The sequence below is a fragment of the Mustela putorius genome, unplaced genomic scaffold, assembly GCF_011764305.1.
Source record: "Mustela putorius furo isolate JIRA1106 unplaced genomic scaffold, ASM1176430v1.1 tig00000224_pilon_pilon_pilon, whole genome shotgun sequence".
In the NCBI taxonomy this organism is placed as follows: domain Eukaryota; kingdom Metazoa; phylum Chordata; class Mammalia; order Carnivora; family Mustelidae; genus Mustela; species Mustela putorius.
Window position 1 is genome coordinate 15,101,435 of NW_025421321.1, and position 18,915 is coordinate 15,120,349.

The 18,915-nt window shown below is 41.7% G+C and overlaps 1 protein-coding gene and 1 long non-coding RNA gene across 8 annotated transcripts in view; one reads left to right on the forward strand and one right to left on the reverse strand.

Annotated features, from left to right (window-relative positions):
- Window positions 1–18,915, forward strand: part of THADA (THADA armadillo repeat containing) — a 322,081-nt gene that overhangs the window by 157,161 nt on the left and 146,005 nt on the right. For all 7 annotated transcript variants that reach the window (XR_006606006.1, XM_013056339.2, XM_013056342.2 and 4 more), the window contains one exon: window positions 15,070–15,238. Coding sequence is in view for 6 of the 7 variants with exons in the window: in XM_013056339.2 (XP_012911793.1) it covers window positions 15,070–15,238 (169 nt within the window). In the remaining variant the exon portion in view is untranslated. The remainder of the gene's footprint in view (window positions 1–15,069; window positions 15,239–18,915) is intronic.
- On the reverse strand, window positions 12,075–18,432 carry LOC106005828. The gene is made up of 4 exons (XR_001179484.2): window positions 17,092–18,432; window positions 15,650–15,741; window positions 14,726–14,835; window positions 12,075–12,563 (listed from the first exon to the last, which is right to left on the reverse strand). It is a non-coding gene; the product is annotated as an uncharacterized LOC106005828 (long non-coding RNA).

The window sequence follows — 18,915 nt, forward strand, 5'->3', positions numbered from 1 at the left end:
TTTTGCCAGAAATAGCATGGGTGGTCAAAACAGTCTGGTATGAAAGACACATCTTTAAAAATCTCCACTTTCAAAAATAAATTTTCTTTGCTTTCTTCTTAACTAGTGGTTTTGTCAGAATAATCATTTAAATAATAAGTGAGATGCTTTGAAGTATCTAAGGGAGTGGAGAACTTTTCTGTGCCTTGTACGAACTGGTGATACAGATTATAAACTAAACGATGGCAAATTCCAGCAGTTTACCCAGGATCCAAATACAGCAAATGTCGCCAAAGCCATAGAAATCTAATGAAATCATGATGATGAATGGAAGTGATCCAGATTGTTTAATTTTCCTTTGAAATGTACTTATTAGATCTTAGCACCCAAAAGTTAAACAGTATTGAATTTCACACATAGCACTGTATTTTAATCTTAGGTTGAAGGTTATATCCTTGGCATGATTGAAGAATGACTCATATAATTTGCACTGACTTTTTTTCTTTTTCTTTCTTTTTTTGGCGGGGGGCTTTTGTTTTTGATAGGCAAGGAGGGAAGCTGAGAAGTAAGATGAGACTGAGGCTAAATTCATTAAATTCAAATGGAGATAAATAAATGTCAATAATTTTCTTGTTTGTTTTTATAACCAGGTATATACCTTCTGTAAAGATTCCTTGGAATGCTGCTTTTGCTTAAAATGCAATATAAAATATCTCTTGCCACTAAAGTTAGCAGTGGGAATTAGTGATTTTTATTTTTTTTCCAGAAAATGTATCAAACTGTGTCACAGCCCAAACCTTCAGTCCCATGTACTTGTTGGAGGATGTGGCCAGAATTCTTTATTGACATGTTCCCCATCTTAAAATACAATCACCATGAAATTAATGTATTAGGCCTCAGTCACAATCCAGGGAAGGACTTAAAGGTAATGTGATTCTCCTTATAATTAGTAACCTAATTAAATGCTGAAGGGCTTCAGTCGTAAAGTAGTGTACCTTGCTTCCAAACAAAGATAACACCACCACTGAAATTGTATAGTTGTAACGCTAATATATTTTTAATTAGTGGTAGGGTGTGTGTGTGTGTGTGTGTGTGTGTGTGTGTGTGTGTCTGTGTGATCAGTTTTGTTTCATTTTTAAACTCTGCACAGTGGTCTCCATTGTGAATTCATTTGGACTATATTAAACAACAGTGTACTAACTTGGCTTCTGTTTTCTCAGTATTTGGCATGATTCAAACTGGGATAAGTTGAAATTTGCCTTTTTGCTATGGAATAAGCAAAAATAAAAGATATTAGGAAGCAGTTTAATCTACTCAAGATGGGGGAAAAATCTGTTTAACCTTAATAACCACATGGAAAATCCTACTGCTAAATGCAGATGTGTTTATTAAAGCTGGCCCAACAAATCTGGCGTTGCTCAGTTGAATGGTTTGAGTTGTCAAGTGTGCGTAAGTGTAACGAAATTGAACTTCTTTTAACATATGTTACTGCTGTTCAGTCCTATGGTGGTACAAAGCCTCATAGTTGAGGCACACTGGTTTTTGCAACTAGCACAGGCAATCGAGGCAGACAGACCTGACTTTGAATCTCAGCTTGTTCATTCACTCCTGTTTTGAGCTTGGGCAAGTCACTTAATCTCCCTAAGCCTGTCCTAGAACAGCATGTTGATTTGGAACATTGTCCCGGGGCGGCGGGGGGAACACCAGTTTTTGTGTTTTGGCTCTTACATGATTAATCGTTAGGATTCCAGTGTTTATTGATTTGATTCTTTAAGAGAGCACAAGGAAAAGTTAATTCTAGTCATAAAAGTTCAAAGGAAATAGCTGTGCCTGTTTGATCTGAGGAAGGGAAGACTTGGGATGTTGTGTGGGTGGGGCTGGAGGCAGAGAAGGGGAAACCAGATGGGCTGTCCATAGCATAGCAACTTTTCTAAAGTATGTGAAAGGTTATTCTTTAAACCCAGCCTTATATAGGTATAATTGGTATAAAATAAAGTGCACGTTTAATGTGTACTATTTGGTAAGTTTATACACCCATAAAACCATCGCCCCTTCAAGATAGTGAAACATACCCATCAACTATAAAAGTTGCCTTGTGCCTCTTTGTGATCTCCAGCCACCCTGCTCCCATTACCTGGCAACAGCTATTCCGTGTTCTGGAACCATAAATTAATTTGTGTTTATGTCGTTTCCGTTCATATAAATGGAATCCCCCATTATGCCTTCTATTGTGTCTGCCTTTATCACTCAGCGGTGTTAATTTTGAGAGTCATCCGTGTTATTATGTGTTTCTGCTCCCTCTTATCACTGAATATATTTTATTGCACAGATGTATCACAAGTTTTTTATAGGCTCACCTCTTGCTGGACATTTGTGCTATGTCTAGTTTTGATTATTTCAAATAAAGGTGCTAGGAATAGTCCTGTACAAGTCTTTGCACTGACATATGTTTTCATTTCTCTAGCATAAACACCTAGGAGTGGAATGAGTGGGGTGTGTGGATGGCGTATGTTTCACTTTTGATGTCAAGTGTTTTCCAAGGTGATTGTACCCTTTTACATTCCCACCAGCAAAGGATGAGAGTTGCAGTTGTTCCATATCCCAGGCAACTCTTGGTATGCTCAGCCTTTAACATTTTAGTCTTTCTAGTGAGTGTGTAGTAGTATCTCATTGTGGTTTTAACTTGAACTTCCCTAATGACCAAGGATGCTGAGCATCTTTACATGTGTTTATTTGCCATCCATGTATTGTCTTTGTTGGCATGTGAGTTCAGAATTTGACCCAGATTCCTATTTGCCTGGCATATAGAATCAGCAAAAAGAAATTAAGTTGAAGCAGGAAAAAGTATAATTATACTTAAGTACTTTCTGGCTGTGACACTAACATGGGCATTGGGGCAACCATAGGAGGATGCAAAACTTTCCCTGAAGGTATTTAAAAATACAGCTGTATTTAAAAATACGGCTGTTTGGATGCTGTAGGCTTGCTGATGTGTGACTCAGTTTACCTAATTGTGGTCTTCATTTGAGGAAAGAATCTTCCATGGGGTGGGTCTGTTGCTAACATCTCAGTATTCCTTGCTTTTTTCTGCTCTTTTTTCAGGCCAAAAATATGCAATTTCTTGGAATTTTTCAAAACTTTCCATGTACTTCATGGTTTTTTAAAAATCCATTCTCTCTGATTTTTAGCTCGAAATGATGCTGCAAAACAGAGGAAGGTCATTTAGGGGCATTAATTAGCTTTAGCAAAAACAAATTACAATCTCTGGAGAGTAATGAAATCCAAAGAAATGCTCAAATTTCCCTCATCCAACTCTAGCACAAATCATTGTTTTAGCTGATAGTATTGGGAAGATTCATTTAACTCTTTGTAGAGGCAAAATAATTAGCTAGGTTCTAGAGAAGAGGTTCTACATGATTAAAGGAGTTGAGTGGTTTTAGTCTGCGGAAGGGAAGAGCAAGGGGTGATTTAATGACAGGATTCCAATACAACTAATGAAGGGTTTTCCTGTGTGTCGAAGACACTGGTCATTTGTTCTCCAACTCCAGAGAGATTCAAACTAGAGAAAATTGGCTCCAAGTATAGAAAGATTGAGTGTGGGTAGTATTAGACATACACCTTTTATTATTGGCATCAGTATTATTGTGAGGTTAAGCAATGGAGCAAGTCAAGAGAGGTCATAAAGATATTTTAAAACAAAAATATAGCTCTCTGCCTGGGATGTTGAAATGTCCATTGAATTACAGGATTTGGCTATTGAAGGGGACCTTAGAGGTCCCTTACTCTAATCTCCTTTTGCAAGTGAGGCTGTGAAAAGACATTTTGTAATTTGCCTGTGGCCACATTGCTAGATGCTAATATTTTACTCTAAGGATGTTTTTAAAAGTAGCCTCTCTCCAGAGACACCAAGGGGCCCATGTGAGAGTTTCTACTTCACAGCAGCTTTCACGCCACCAAAATAGTCACTTAGAGCTGATGATCACGTATATTATTTTTTTCCAAGCCAAAGTACTGACCTGTATGTGTCGCTTCTTATCATTAAAAATGTTAACGATTTCTCTTCTTTGACATTCAGAACTTGTCTCTATATGAATGCTGTACCTTCAGTGACTATAGTTGATTTGACCAGAGGTAATCAGTGTCCATCGAGGTCAGCAGAGGACACTGCCACAACCTTGGGGTGCCTGTCGCAGCTTGATATGGGGTTCTTCATTAACTTCTGGTTGATGGCTGTGCTACAAGGACCATAATTTGGTGGATGACTTTGGGTCAGTTATTATGTCCTCCTGGTGACTAATTTGCCTTTCTTAAAGATAATATAGGGGCACCTGGGTGGCTCAGTCAGTTAAGCATCTGCCTGATGTTTCACATCATGATCCCACAGTCCTGCGATCGAGCCCCGTATGAGGCTCCTTGCTGCTTCTCCCTCTCCCTCTGCCTGCCGCTCTCCCTGCTTGTGCTCGCTTGCTCTCTCTCTCTGTCAAATAAATAAAAATCTTTTTTTAAAAAAGATCATATATTATAAAGCTTTAGGTTTTGTTTTGAAAAACACTAGTTAGAGCAGTAGGAAACATTCCTAAGCCGCCAATTCATTATGTACAGGGTCTGCAAATATGAGTTCCAGCTATTGGAATTAGTGGGATAAATTGCTTACAAAGGATTACACATGCTTTACCATAACTGAAAGAAATTGGCACAATGCAATTTATTTGATTGTGGTTACATTTCATTGGGTAACTCATCATTCTGTACATGTTCCCACTTAGGCCATCTAGAGCAAAACCTACATATGTTTATACAGTATTATATAGTTATTTTAAAGGGTTTATATGAGTACTAAAAATGTGATAAAATATTCAAAAATACCTAGCATCTTGCCCGACATCTAGCAGACACACAAGTTAATAAAACTGTACACATTTAAAAGTGTTTCTTTAGAAATTATCATCAGTGTTTGCTGAGCCCTTACTTGACTCACAGGATGTTTAGATTTTATGAGATTTTAATATCTTTTCAGATATAGTCACCTGAAAAGTCAGGTTCTGTTGGTTTGAGAAAGATTCACTCGGCACCTATAATTTGCTCCGCCAGTCTTGGGCCAGATTGAGGATGCTTGGAATGCCAGAATGAGAAACTTGTATTTAATGTGGCGATAGAGAGCTATCGCGGGTTCTGAAACTTTGGAAAGCTAAAAACAAACTTTTTCAACCAGACCATGAACATTCCTTTCTGAACCTTCCCCCTAAGTATGTATATTAGATTTAAAAGAAGGTAAATTATTTTGTGTAGTCCATTGAGTTGCCCACCCAGTCCTGTGTTTGGGAACTGGAAACCACTCATGGTAAATATGGAACCACACGCTGTAAAGTTTAATGGAGTGACTTACAACTAGAATGGGATTTGCTTCAAGAAATTGGCCTTTGAGTAGTGACTATTATCCCACAGAGACCCTGTGTGTTCAGGACTGTTTTCTGTGAGCCACTTACTATCTACAAGAAAAGAAGCAAGACGAGCTGGAGCCAGGTATTACATTCAACCCCTTTAGAAATCACTGGCTGCCTGAATGGGCTCATCTCTCAGCTTTTTGTGGAACCAGAGTAGAAACAATGTGAGGACTTTTGCTATTCAAAGGAATGTGCAGCTCTTTCCCTCTGTCTGCATGAACTGCCGCCCTCAGCTCCTGCCCCGCACACAGCTTATCATACCCGGGAGCCCTGAGGGTATGTATATCCAGACAGATTTTCCAGCTGTCCACGGGGAGACCAGTAGACCAGTGTGCGGCTTACTGATTCAGAGTCCAAGGGAACCCTCACACATGCCCAGGGAGGGAAGACTATGCCAAGATTTCAAACTAAATCTACTGATTATTTGCTTTGTTAGGGAAGTTTTATACTGTTTGTGTTAAATATCTATATTTTTCCCCTTTATAATATTCCATTTTATTTGGGGGAAAGACTGAAAATAATGATTCCGTTTTAATCTCTAGGGCTTCCAAAGTCTTTGTATTTATGTTGCTATAAAGTCTTTTTCATGTTTTTCCCATAGTCAGGAAAGAATCATTGTTAAGTAAAGGTACACCACATCTCATTGCTCTAGAGAGTAAAACCCCTTCTTTCCAACTGTCTAGACCATTTGGTTGGAATCTGAAAAATTCCGTTTCCAGTTGAATTCATCAAGGCAAAAAATAATGAACGAATAAAATGAAATTTCAGATGAAATAAGAATTTTCATATTTTGTCTATATATTTTGATATCAACAAGTAACCAGGGATTTGCATTCAGCAATCAGGCACCCTTTCATTTATTTAAGTCACATTTGTAGTTCCAAATAATTAAGGAGCACCATTCAAGCAGCTCTTTGAAGTAAGCACCACACTAGACACCTTCCTCTGTCCTTGTTGGAAAATTCCCTCGCTCTATTTCCTAGCACCAAAAGGAATGGTGCGGATGCAAGTAGCTATTGTCATTGCACCCATGCCCCCGTGTTTTTGCCACATACATGGCCCAGTGCGGTGCCCAGCTCTTGCAGGGCCTGGACAGGTGTCACTGTGATGGAGGTTAATTCCCAGCTCCTGGCAGCTGCCATTTTCACCACTCAGGGGTTAACAGCGTGTCACTGATCAGCCTGCGCAGAACTTTGGTAACTTGGAGGCCGAATGAAGGTGATCTTCAGAGAACATGTCTCCCATGGCTGAGCTCTGTGGTTGAGCTGTCCCAGGCGGTTACACACTGCCGTTTTCAGATGTTCTCTTGTGGTTCATTATTGTCAGCATTTCTTCATAAAAACATTTTCTTTTTTTTTTCAAAAAGGTTCTACCATGTTGTTTGGAGTCAGTTTGCAAAGAGCAGTTACTACTTTGAGCTGCCCAGCAGATAAACATTTAAACTAAGCGTTCTGCCTGCAGATACATATATATTTTGTAAAGGAAAGCTGGCAATGTGCAATTTCTAGTTTAGCTACTGTCTAGGCTCTTATTTCTTTCTCACTGCCCAAACCAAGGATTTTAAAAAATCAAACTTCAAAAGTCCTGAACCCATTATCCTTCCAAGAAACATATTTGAGTAAAGAAATCCATGAGCTGTTCAGAGGGCGAGATTACAGGAAACGCAGCTTTTAAGTGCTGGCGGTTTGAGTTGCAGGGAAAGGAACAAGGAGGTTGGGTGGTGGTAGGGCCTTTCATGAACTGAAAATTGGTATAGGAAGGACAAGTAGAGAATCTGGCAACCCTGCCGGGCACTGAACTCACCTGAGAATGGGGGAGAAGGGCTTCGGGAATGCTGCATTTACAACAAAAACATACTTACAGTCACAGGACACACAGAGTTTTTCAAACTCTGGTACAGCTTTTTTTCCCCCCTCAGGGGTTTCTCTCTTATGTGCACATACAGGTACCCACACACACGTACCCACACACACACATGTTTCCTGAAAGCAAGATTCGAAAGCCCTGTTGGAGTGGCGTCATGGGGAGCAGAGTCTGTGTCATCGGGGCTGTCGCCTCTTCATCGTTGGGAGCGGCCTCGTCATACCCAACGAAAACAAAAAAGAACTCTTTGGTGAACAGCATTAGAAACAGGATTGGAATGAAATTTGGGCCCTGGACCTGAAGAATAAAGGCAGTAGGCCTCACGTAAACTAGCCAGTTGCCCCAAAGAAACTCAATCTTCCATCTGTCTCTTCCAGCTCCGCTGGTGGGGAGAGGGAAGGGTAGCCCTTGGGAGCCCTTGAAGCCTGTTTGGTACAAGCAAGGCTCTGTGTCCTCAGCCAGTGTTTGAAACAGAGAACACTAGAGAGTTTGTACATGTGGATAAAGCTCTTACGTTTGAAAGGTATCCACCTGTTCGCTTTAATAACAGTTATGCTGACCGATTGCTAACTTGAAGGCATTGCGTCTCTTGTGCTTTATCTCGTTTAGGCTTCACAACAGCGCCGTGAGGTCATTTCTCTTGCCCATTTTAGAGAAGATAAAAATTTAAGAGGTTCACTGATCTGTCCAAGGTCACACACTAGCAGGACCTAGATTTAAACGAAGGTCTTCTGGATTCCAGAATAAGTTTTTATCTCCTGTCCAATGTGCTGTATTATTCAGAAGTATGAGACCCTGTTTCTGTTAACTACCCTCGAATTTAAAAAGAAAGAAAGAAAGACCCTGTTTCTGCTCTCCAAATCATTTTGGTTTGGCCACCATGACCCTTGAGGCTGTTGTGGGGAAGGCATAGGAGGTGTGCCCCCGGGCTCTGATAATCTAAATGTGCCATTGCAGGGGCAGGGGATGGGAAAGGAAGTGATTGCTTCCCACCAGAAGGGGTGCAGTAAGATTTTGCAAAAGAAGTGATACCTGAGCAGAGGTCAGAAGAAGAGGGGTTCCCCAAGTGTAGAGGGTGAAAGGACATTCATGCCAGTGAGAGCGAATTATGTAGGCAGAGGTGCTAAGAATGAAACAATGGTTGGTTTGACAGAACATATGCAGTTGACCCTTGGACAACTCAGGGGGTTAGGGGCTCTGATCCTCCCACCCCATACCATTGAAAATCTGCGTATTTTGACTCCCCCAAAGTTTAACTGATAGCTTCCTGTTGGCTGGAAGCATTGTCTTGATAACAAAGTTGATTGACCCATATTTTTATGTTATATGGATTGTATTCTGTATTCTTACAATAACGCCTAACTTTTTCTTAAAATTTTTAGTATTTCTAGGCTACATAGTTCCTCTGTGACTTTTTCAAATTGACACAAATCTCCCCCCAATTTTTCCCCCATGTATTTATTGAAAAAAATCTACATATAACTGGGCCCGAGCCGTCCAAGCCCATGTAATGCAAGGGTCAACTTTATAGCAAGATTTTTCTTTTAAAATAGTGTAGGGTTAGGTCTCTGCCTTCTCACCCAGACTGCAGAGATAACCTGCAAGGTAGGGTTATAGCACCTTTGATCAATGGATGACCGTTGCCCAAAAGCAGATAGCCTTGCGGTATGAGAAACGTGCCATGATGGCGGGGCTTTCTTGAGTAAATCTGGTGAAGGACTTGGGAGTAAATCTCATACAGCTTCTTTAAACTCAACCCAGCTCTCAAGATGCCAACTGCCAAGTCAGGTAGGCACATCTAGAGAAGGCTGGTGGCCTTTTTTATCAGCAGGAGAGGTTTCAGGGCTTCTGTTTGGTACAAGGTACTGCTTGACCTGCGGCAAGTGAGGAGAGGACTGGAGCTGGGTCCGGGAATACAGAGGAACTGGGGGAGCCTTGGTTATGTCAGTAAGGGAGAGTGGAAGGGGCTATTAGCTGGACGGTGAAGTCATTCTGAGACTTCTCTGAACACTTGCACTCTGATTCTTGTGAAATGAGGCACTCACACAAGGTCAGTGGACCTTATGAAGTCCTATCAAAAATACCTCCCTCGCATTGCCTGAGAAGGTTCTCTCAGCTATTCTGTCTTGTTATAAGGATTAAATAGTGTAATACACGCAAAGATTTTAACATTAAGTCTGGCCCTCTGTAGGTGCTCAGTAAGTGTTCACTGTTACCAGCATCATCTTCATTGTTGTTGCTTCACCTTTAACCAGTGAGAGACTTAATGGCTCCAAAAGCGAGTCGCACTTCAGCGTGACTAGGCTGAACTTTTCCAAAGCTTATCCAGACTGAGGATTTCGAGGCAGTTGCTTCATCAGATCTTAGAAAGAGCAGATTTTGCTTGTCGCACTTCAGCGTGACTAGGCTGAACTTTTCCAAAGCTTATCCAGACTGAGGATTTCGAGGCAGTTGCTTCATCAGATCTTAGAAAGAGCAGATTTTGCTTGGCGCCTGGGTGGCTCAGTCAGTTAAGCGTCTGCTTTTGGCTCAGATCATGATCCTAGAGCCTGGGATCGATCCCTGCTTTGGGCTCCCTGCTCAGTGGGGAGACCGCTTCTCCCTCTCTATCTGCCTGCTGTTTCCCCTGCTTGTGCTCTCTCTCTCTCTGACAAATAAAATCTTTAAAGAGAGAGAGAGAGACTAGATTTTGCAGATAACCCTAACTGGAATGCAGGATCTGCCACTTGCTAGTTTTATGATCTGAAGTATGTTGGGAAACCTCACTTTCCTCATCTTAAAATAGGGATGATGATAATGACATTAGAATGAAGATTTAGTGAAGTAAATGAACTAGGGTGTCTAGACTACATGGTCAGCGCTCACACACAGTAGGCATTCAGTAAACCTCAGTTCCCTTCCTTCTGTCTGGGCACACAGAAGGGCAGTTTAGGTTCATGTCGGGAAAGACACAGGTCAAACCCATTTCTGCTGGCCCCCATTGCATCCCAGCCGGACCATATTTCCCAGACCACCCACCCTCCTCTCTGCATGTCTCTCCTTAGCTCTTCGTAACAGCCTATGGTTACTTCCTAGAGCCCTGAGAAGCATTGGCTGATCGGCCTGTCTTTCCTATTCCCTGTAGGTTCCTGTGGCCTGAGTGTGGCTTTTCTTTCTGATTTCCTGGTACCTATCCCAGCGTGTACTTGTGCTAGGCTCTCAGTAGATGTCTCCATGCCTCCTTTAGGAAGTTCGGGTGAGCAGAGACAGTTTGGGTGATGTCCAGCCACTTATCTGTGAAACCTTCCAAGAAAATTGGAACAGATTCTGAGGGTAAATACAAAGAGGGAAACACCTGGTTAAAGCTCAGCCATCACTCTAGGAAACAGGGTGAAGCATGGGGAAGATCTCAGAAGACCTGTTGCCTCCTCAGAATACCACGTTCTAAACTCTTCAGGGTTCTCCGGGCTTCTTGAAGTCCCGTGGTGTGTATCATCCTCACTTGAAGGTCCTTTCTTCCCTCCAGAAAGCCATTCCAACTCCACCTCCTGCTTAGCTTCTCTGTGCTGCTCACAGCCGTGTGTGCGCCTCCATGGTACCCCTGGTCTGTGATTATAGGGTTATCGGTCTGGCTTCCCTCCAGATCAGTGATTTCCTGTGAGCCAGAGTCCTGTTCTCTGTCACCGTCTCTAAACAGAGCACAGACCTGACAGTCACACTGTGTGCAAAGGAGCAACTGGAGATTCTCGGCCAGGGTCTGGGAAGCCCTGCGCCAGGGGTTTTGGGTGTGTGTCATGAACCCCTGAAATTATATGGGAAATTGTATATGTTTGTAAATCCGTTTCTCTTTTGAGAGAGTCTACAGTATACATGTGATCCTGAAATGTTTTCATGATCATGCAAATATTAGAAACAAAAACCAAAACCACACTCATTTAGGGATTTTCTACATACTTGTAAAGCTTGTGTTTTAATTAGCTGGGAGATATCTTTATGCTCCCTGGATTTCCAGGTCTGAGGTACAGCTTGGAATAGCCCACAGGCTCCATCTTGGAGCCATGGATATGGCCCTGGCTTGGGTGCTATTGCTTATATATGCTGGAGGGTCCACCTCACTCTTCTGAGCTTTGTTGTATGCTTCATCTGTTAATTTGGGTTTATAATGCCCTCATGTGCTGCAGAAATATTGCATGATAAAGAAATAGGGGTGTGCAGGTGTTTTATTAGTTGCCCAGGCTATTGACTGCAGGATGCAAGCTTTATGCTGACAAATGTGTCATTTCTTTTTTTTTTTTTTTAAAGATTTTATTTATTTATTTGACCGAGATCACAGATAGGCAGAGAGGCAGGCAGGGGGTGGGGAAGCAGGCTCCCTGCTGAGCAGAGAGCCCGATGCGGGGCTCTATCCCAGGACCCTGAGATCATGACCTGAGCTGAAGGCAGAGGCTTTAACCCACTGAGCCACCCAGGCATCCCCCAAATGTGTCATTTCTCATGGTGCGCAGTGCTGAGAGTGCAGTAGGTGCTCAGTAAAGATGAGATTAAAATGAATGTGGAAAGGGTTAATTGGAATGAAAGGTTTAAAGGTTCAGGTGTCAGCATGGTCTGTACATCCTGTGGAAGGACCTTGTGTTCAGGCTTAGAATACAGCTGGGGCTGCTGACGACATGGTTTTCAAACAATAGTAAAAGTAAAATGACCATTGAGATTCCAAATCCATTTGCTTTATTTTCCAGAAGAAACTGAAGCTTAGAGAGACAGAAGCACTCCTACTTCTTTTCAGAAGGGCTTGAGTGTCCTCCTCTTTACTTTTAATGGAGACAAAAAAAAAAAAAAAAACCAAAGAGAGAGAGAGAGAGAGAGAGAGAAAGCCCAAAACAAAACTCATTGCCTTATATCATCAATTTGTTGTCTTTTCTTCTTAAAAATGGGTCAACATTCACACCACAGTCTTAATTCTCTCATTGAAGCTCTTCAGAGGCTTGGGATCCTTAGAACATGCTGATGCTGTGCTGGACACAGGCACATTGCACTAGGGAAACTTTGTATCTCCAAAGCATCTTTGGAATGTTCTCATAGACAGGTGAGAACACTGAATATCGATTATTGCTACCACTGCTGGCTCAGCTGAGGCCCAGAGAGGTTACTGTGACTTGTCCAGGTTATAAAAGAGTGTCCAAAAGCAGGATGGAGATCCGGGTGTTCTGATTTTCCATTCTGAATAGCCACTAGAGTCTCTGTCACCAAAATGCAACTGTGCTTGATTCCGGCACATTTACTGGATCAAACTAGGAGATTCTACCCAAGGGAAAGATAGATTTTAGCTTAAGATATATTCTGCTCAGGGCTAAAAAGACTGTTTTTATATCCCCTCACACTCCAGGCCACATAGACCTGGAGAAAAGCTAAATGTCATCAGATCCCTCCCTGCCCCCCAGTAATTAACAAAACAGTAACCTGGAAATGTATTTTGCTTAATGTGTGTGTGTGTGTGTGTGTGTGTGTGTGTGTGTTGACTATAATCTATTCTTCCATTTTAACAATGTGCAGTGAGAGGAGTTTAAAATTACATTTAATCATCATTTCACAATGAGTGATAATTAAATATTACTTTTAAAGTAAGCTCTTTTTTTCTGTAATTGCATTACTTTTCTAAGGGGAGATTTTGTTTTGCTCTTTAACCTGATTGTGTGCATTTGGAAAGTACCCTAGCACAGGGTATCCGAAAACAGAAAATTCTGGCACTTTTCCCACTTTCCATTCTTTCTCCTGTATGGATGCCAGATTCCTTTGTGAAATCATCATTTGCTAAAGGTCAGGAGCAAAAGGAGGGGCATTCTTTAGTGTACAGTTACTGCTAATTAGAAACTAAACATCTGTAACCATGTCAGAGTTATTTGTATTTGAAAAGAAACATTTATATACAAGAGCCCAGTTCGGTAACATAAAATACACACTAACACATAGTGTGTGTGTTGGAGGGGTTGGGGACAGACAGATGGGGAAGCTTCCGACAAATGACTGGGCTGAGTGAGGTCATTTGCTAATTAAATCTCAAAGCATTTTCAGAGTATTTTCTTTTCTCTGTCAAGTGAAGTTTTCTCAATCTCCGCCCCCACCCACCCACCATGAGCCAAAGCAAACATTTCAATGTATTTGCCAATTAAAGATTAAACATTTAATCATTTTAAAGGAAAAATAAGTAAAAAATGGGTGATTTGGCAGAACCTAGTCAAAGACCACTGGGAAATCTCTAGCTACCCACTGTAACATTAGCTCTCAGCATTTTACAGTACCATGTAAGGTAAGCTCTTCCCCATCCGTAAAGTGTGTGGTGATTGACTTATCTCACAGACCTACACTTGTAGGAGGAAAAAAATGACACAGTGCTTGACTTACCACTCCCCATAATGAAATTGTTTGGCTCATTCCAAACAGAAATTGTATAGAAATTGTGCCTGTTCTTTTATTATCATACTAAGATAAATGTCAGTGATACTCTGGGTATTAGAAACATTTCAGTCATAGGCTTTGTCCCTCCACATGCTAAGCCTACCATGGCCCAGATCCTACCAGTAATTCTTTTTGGAATACTAAGTAATTTTGAAAACAAAGCAAGAGATTGTCTCTTTCTTTCACAGAGTCTACTATCTTCTAATCTTCCCCATCCTTGTCTCTGAGTGTAAGATATTTCTATGAGTTGAGTTACTTTTTAAATTGGGTAAAAGATCAGGGAGCCTTGTGAGTTCTAGATAAGAACTTATTTAAGCCAAGATCTACCGTATTGGGCCTTCCCCTCAAATAACACTATCTCTGTGAAGGCTCTCAAGTGCACAGTTTCAACAAAATGGTTGTGGGCTCTCAGATTCTGAGTGTTTACAAAGTTAAGAGGCCCTTAGATGACCTGCCTTTCCAATGACCTCTGTAGAATCTCAAAATACCACTTGTCTCTGACTTTCACTGATTTAAGAACTGGCTTTTATTCAAGCTCTTTGGGTGTGAGTCATCCCAGAGGCTAGGATTCAGTGACTTAAGGGTCCAACTCTTCTCTTGACAATAAGTTCAAGATCATATATTCTGTCATTTGTGGCACTACCCAGTCTAGCCAGACCCATTTCTCAGCCTGAAGTTCCAATGTTATTTCGGAGCCTCTGCTTTAGTCAGACCACATCTACCTGTCCCTTGAGCATTTATACCCTTTCTTTATCTCACTGTTTCTGGCTGAAACAACTTCCTGGTTTCGGCCTTCTTAGAATTATGCTTGCTTTCCTGAGTTCTATCCTTCTCGATACCACGACCTACAGTCTTATCCTCACGTAGCCATAATATGACAATCACTTGCTTATCACTTTCCCAGAACGGTCTTGCGCTTTTGGTCATCTTCTCAAATGTACAGCTCATCTTGCCAACCAGAGTATAGGCTCCCTCACAATGACTGTTTTATTTCTCTTGGCACTTACCGTTTGTTCATTTTGAGTTCCCAACGAATAGTTGTTGATTGTTGAGGAGGAAGCTGTTTTTGCTACTACCTGTTTATTGAATCATTCCCAGAGCCGATCTGCATTTATGCCTGTGATAAAACCACAGATATTAATGGTATTTACGTGAAAAGGAAAATCACCTGTAGAGCTAACAATAACCCACACATACAATCATTGGCATAAGGGAAGTATAAAAAAAACACTGGGAACTCCTATCTCCCCCAGCTCAGTCGTCCCATCTGGAACTAGATAGAACATTAGCATATACAAAGGCACGAATGTGGAAATGAGTATTGAATGACCTTGTGTTTTTGTCTCCCCAGATGCGGTCACTCGCCTGTCTACCGGTCCCGTGAAATGGCAGCTCGTGCCTTGGTCCCGTTTGTTATGGTAGATGAAATCCCTGCTACCATCCAAACTCTGTTGGCCCAACTCCCCAACAACACTGACCAGTGTTTCCGGCAGAACCATATTCACGGGACACTTCTCCAGGTAAATACAGTTACTCTGTGTCAAACAGCACAGGATAAAGTTTGATTTCTCATGTACTATTAGCAGGTTAAGATTTGATACACAAGCTTTTGCTTTTTTTTTTTTTTTTTTTAAATTAACATATAATGTATTATTAGCCCCATGGGTACAGGTCTGTGAATCACCAGGTTTATACTTCATAGCACCAACATAGCACATACCTTTCCCAATGTCCATCACCCAAGATACACAAGCTTTTAACTTTATCTGTAGAACTTTTTTCTATTGCTGAAAGAAAAGGTATTTCCTAGGTTTTTTTGTTTTTGTTTTTCATTAAAAAAAATTTAAGTACAGCATCACACTGTGATTCAGTCAGATCATCTTTTGCAATAAATCCTGTTTTACATAGCAAGCTTTCCCATTCGGACTTACCGCTCTGAACCACTTAGAGTTTTGTCTTTTCCATCAAGTGCCTGCAGAACGTTCTGGGCCACTCCCTGTTCAGGGTGAAGCTGTGGGCATTCCTTGAAAGAGAAGTTAGTACAAGACACAGAAGGAGAGTTATACACATCACCGGGAATTTCCCCAGCAGTGTAACACCATAGCACATGGAAAGGTCAATCCCACTTTTCTGTTTTCTCTGTGCTACAAGAAAGACTTTCTATTTTTAATAAATATACAAATATATTTATCACTTTTAACATTTCCTCTAGAAAGGACTAAAGTACAACAAATGAATGAGAAATAGACTTCTTACTGAAATTGTTTTTTTTTTTTTTTTAAGATTTTATTTATTTATTTGACAGAGATCACAAGTAGTCAGAAAGGCAGGCAGAGAGGAGGAAGCAGGCTCCTCGCTGAGCAGAGAGCCCGGTGTGGGGCTCGATCCCAGGAACCTGGGATCATGGCCAAAGCCAAAGGCAGAGGCCCCAACCCACTGAGCCACCCAGGCACCCCTGAAATTGTCTATCTTAAGCCCTACCTCTTACCTAGGAAACAAATGGTACTGGTGAGATCTGCTCACGTGTCTGCCGGGGTCACTCATGATGGGTCGGCATTGGAGGGGGATTTAAGTATCAAATCTTGTGCCTGGTTTGTGAGCAGAGTTGAGAGATGGCCTTGGGATCTCAATATATGCTCTAAGCTTGAGGTCTGCACTGCCGACACGAGAGGCTAGAGTGATTCAGAGTATGGGACTCTGGAACCAGACAGGCTTGGCATCCATTTCTGATCTACTACTCACTGCCTACACTTCTGTCTCTTCATTGTTTTTATTAAGTTTTTAAATTTTAATTACAGTATAGTTAACCTATAATGCTGTGTCTTCATTTTTGAAATAAGGATAATAGTAATGTATACCTGTTAGGGATTTTGTGAAGATTAAATGAACTAATGCATATCAAGTGCATAGAATAGCACCAGGTACATAATATGGTATATAGTTACTTTTGTTATTATTATCCTAGCTTTAGTGAGCCTGTTCTATAATGGACACTAATATTTTTAGTAACTGATTCCCTCTAGGTGAGAATGAATGCAAGAGAGACCTATCTTCTTGCCTTCCTTCCTTCCTTGGTCACTGTATATATTCAGCCAGTAGTTGTGGAATGCCTCCAACATACTGCTATGTCTGTCAGAACAGTTGTTGCATTAAAGGAGTCAAAGGCCAAAAAAAGGCCTGAACTTGGGCAGTGTAGCGTGCACACGGCAAGGCCATCCGACTCATTTTGGGGAAGCCAAGGAAAGTGTCCCAGAGAAAGCAACATCTAAGTAAAGAGCAGAAAAAAACTAGCCAGGCCGAAGAGGGAGGGGGAATCCTTCTGCAGAGAGAACAGCACATGGCAAGGCTCAGGGTGGGTGAGAAGTTGACCCACCTGGGAACTGCATGCTTCAGTGGGACCAAGTTCCGGATTGGCTGGTCTTGCACTGGTCTCAGGGCCTCTTTAACCACAGGCAAGTTATTGAAGATTCCAAAGAGCTTTTGTCTACCGATACTTAACTAGACTCTAAAACAGAAAATCTTACAGCACAAGAACTCACAAGCACACATTCCATTAGTCATGATTAGAGTGATGACATCATCACACACCTTGTGGCCCCAGCAGACTCCATTGTGTACTGCACGAGAAGGAGTGGCCTAGTGGTGTTTTGGAAAGAGTTTGATCTTGCAGATCTGAAAAGAGCGTGGTGACCCCCCAAGGGTCCCAGGGCAGACCCTCTGGTCTGTGTTGTATACACTGTGGGCCTTTGGTGGTCTCTTCGGGGAAGACCCTCAGGCACTCGCCTCTCTTGGTTCTCAGTATATCTCAGTGATGAAGAGGAGACGGGGTGGTATTATCTTGGTTTTAAACGTGGGATCCTGAGGCACATACAAGTTAGGTGACTTGATTCTGTCCAGTTCTGGTGCTTTGAAGGTTAGGAGCTGGTGGTAATGAGTAACAAAGAACAGGCTTTTCAAAGATGTCTAGATTCTGCAGCTGAGTTAGAAGGGGGCTCAGATTGTCAAGGAAGGAGTGGGGATCAGCCAGCAGATTTTCTTCCCTGCAGATCAACTCTTGGCTAAATTTTGTCAGAAGCGGTAAGGCTGGAATTGCTTCTTTGGCTGTCTTGCCACTTGTACAAATGGGCCTCCCAGCCTGGTTTCCCACACGCAGCCCTAACAGGTCAGGCCTTTGTCTCACCAGTCTGCCCGGCAACAAAGCATGGTCTTCTGCTCTGTATCTGGGCTGCCTCTGATATCTCAAATTGACTTTCCTGGGACCCAAAGTGCGAAACTCCCCAGAAAGGTAAAAGCCCTGTAACTCCAGATTGGTTGTGGCTGTTGCTTTTGTTCCTGAGTGTTGGGAGGTGAAGGGCTTGTTGAAAACAGAGCAGAACAATATGGGCGTTGGGTGTTAGGTGTCATGTTCATGTTTGTCAAACAGATTCCTGTCTTTACCAAGATTGGTCTGTACCCTGGGTGAAAAAAGGAAGTCAAAGGCATGTGAAAACCCTTCTGTCGTGTCCCATTTCGGTGTCTCGTCTGTGTCGTAATAGTTCGGTTTCACTCTGTTGTTCTTTGTGAGGAAAGCTTAAGGGGTTAAGATGGGGAGGGCTTTTTTTCTCTTTCCTTTCTACAGCTTTTGGATTCCTTCTCCACATAAAGCCACCTTTGAAACCGATAAAAGGCTGCACCTGGAAAAGAGGTGTTAGGGATTGAAAGGCATGAGAATCTCCATGGGACTTTCAGAGCCAGCTAAATAAATATAAAATAGCCCCCCTCCCTTTTTTCTGAAAGGAGGAAATCATTTTGTGAAAGCAAGTTCTTTCACAGAACTTTTTCTTGAATTACACATTTTGGCTTCTTTGAAAAATATTTACATAAATATATCAAACCTCAGAGTATTTCTCTAAGATACCTTGAAAATGAGAACTATACTGATCTCTGAATTTTCTGGAACGGTTGAAGCAAGACTCAAATTATAGGACATGCATCAAAAGAAGACATGTGGGAATCAGTTTCTTAATCATTTTAAAAACCAGAGGTTTCTAATTGCAATGCTGACAGGGATAGAAGTAACACACATGAGAAAAGGTGAGATTATGCAGCCCGTTGGTAAGAGCCAATGGTAAATGACATTAAATCTCCATAAAGGCTAGATAAGAGCCATGGACATTACCTCATTTGGGAACAACACTGGCTGGCAGGGCTACCCTGT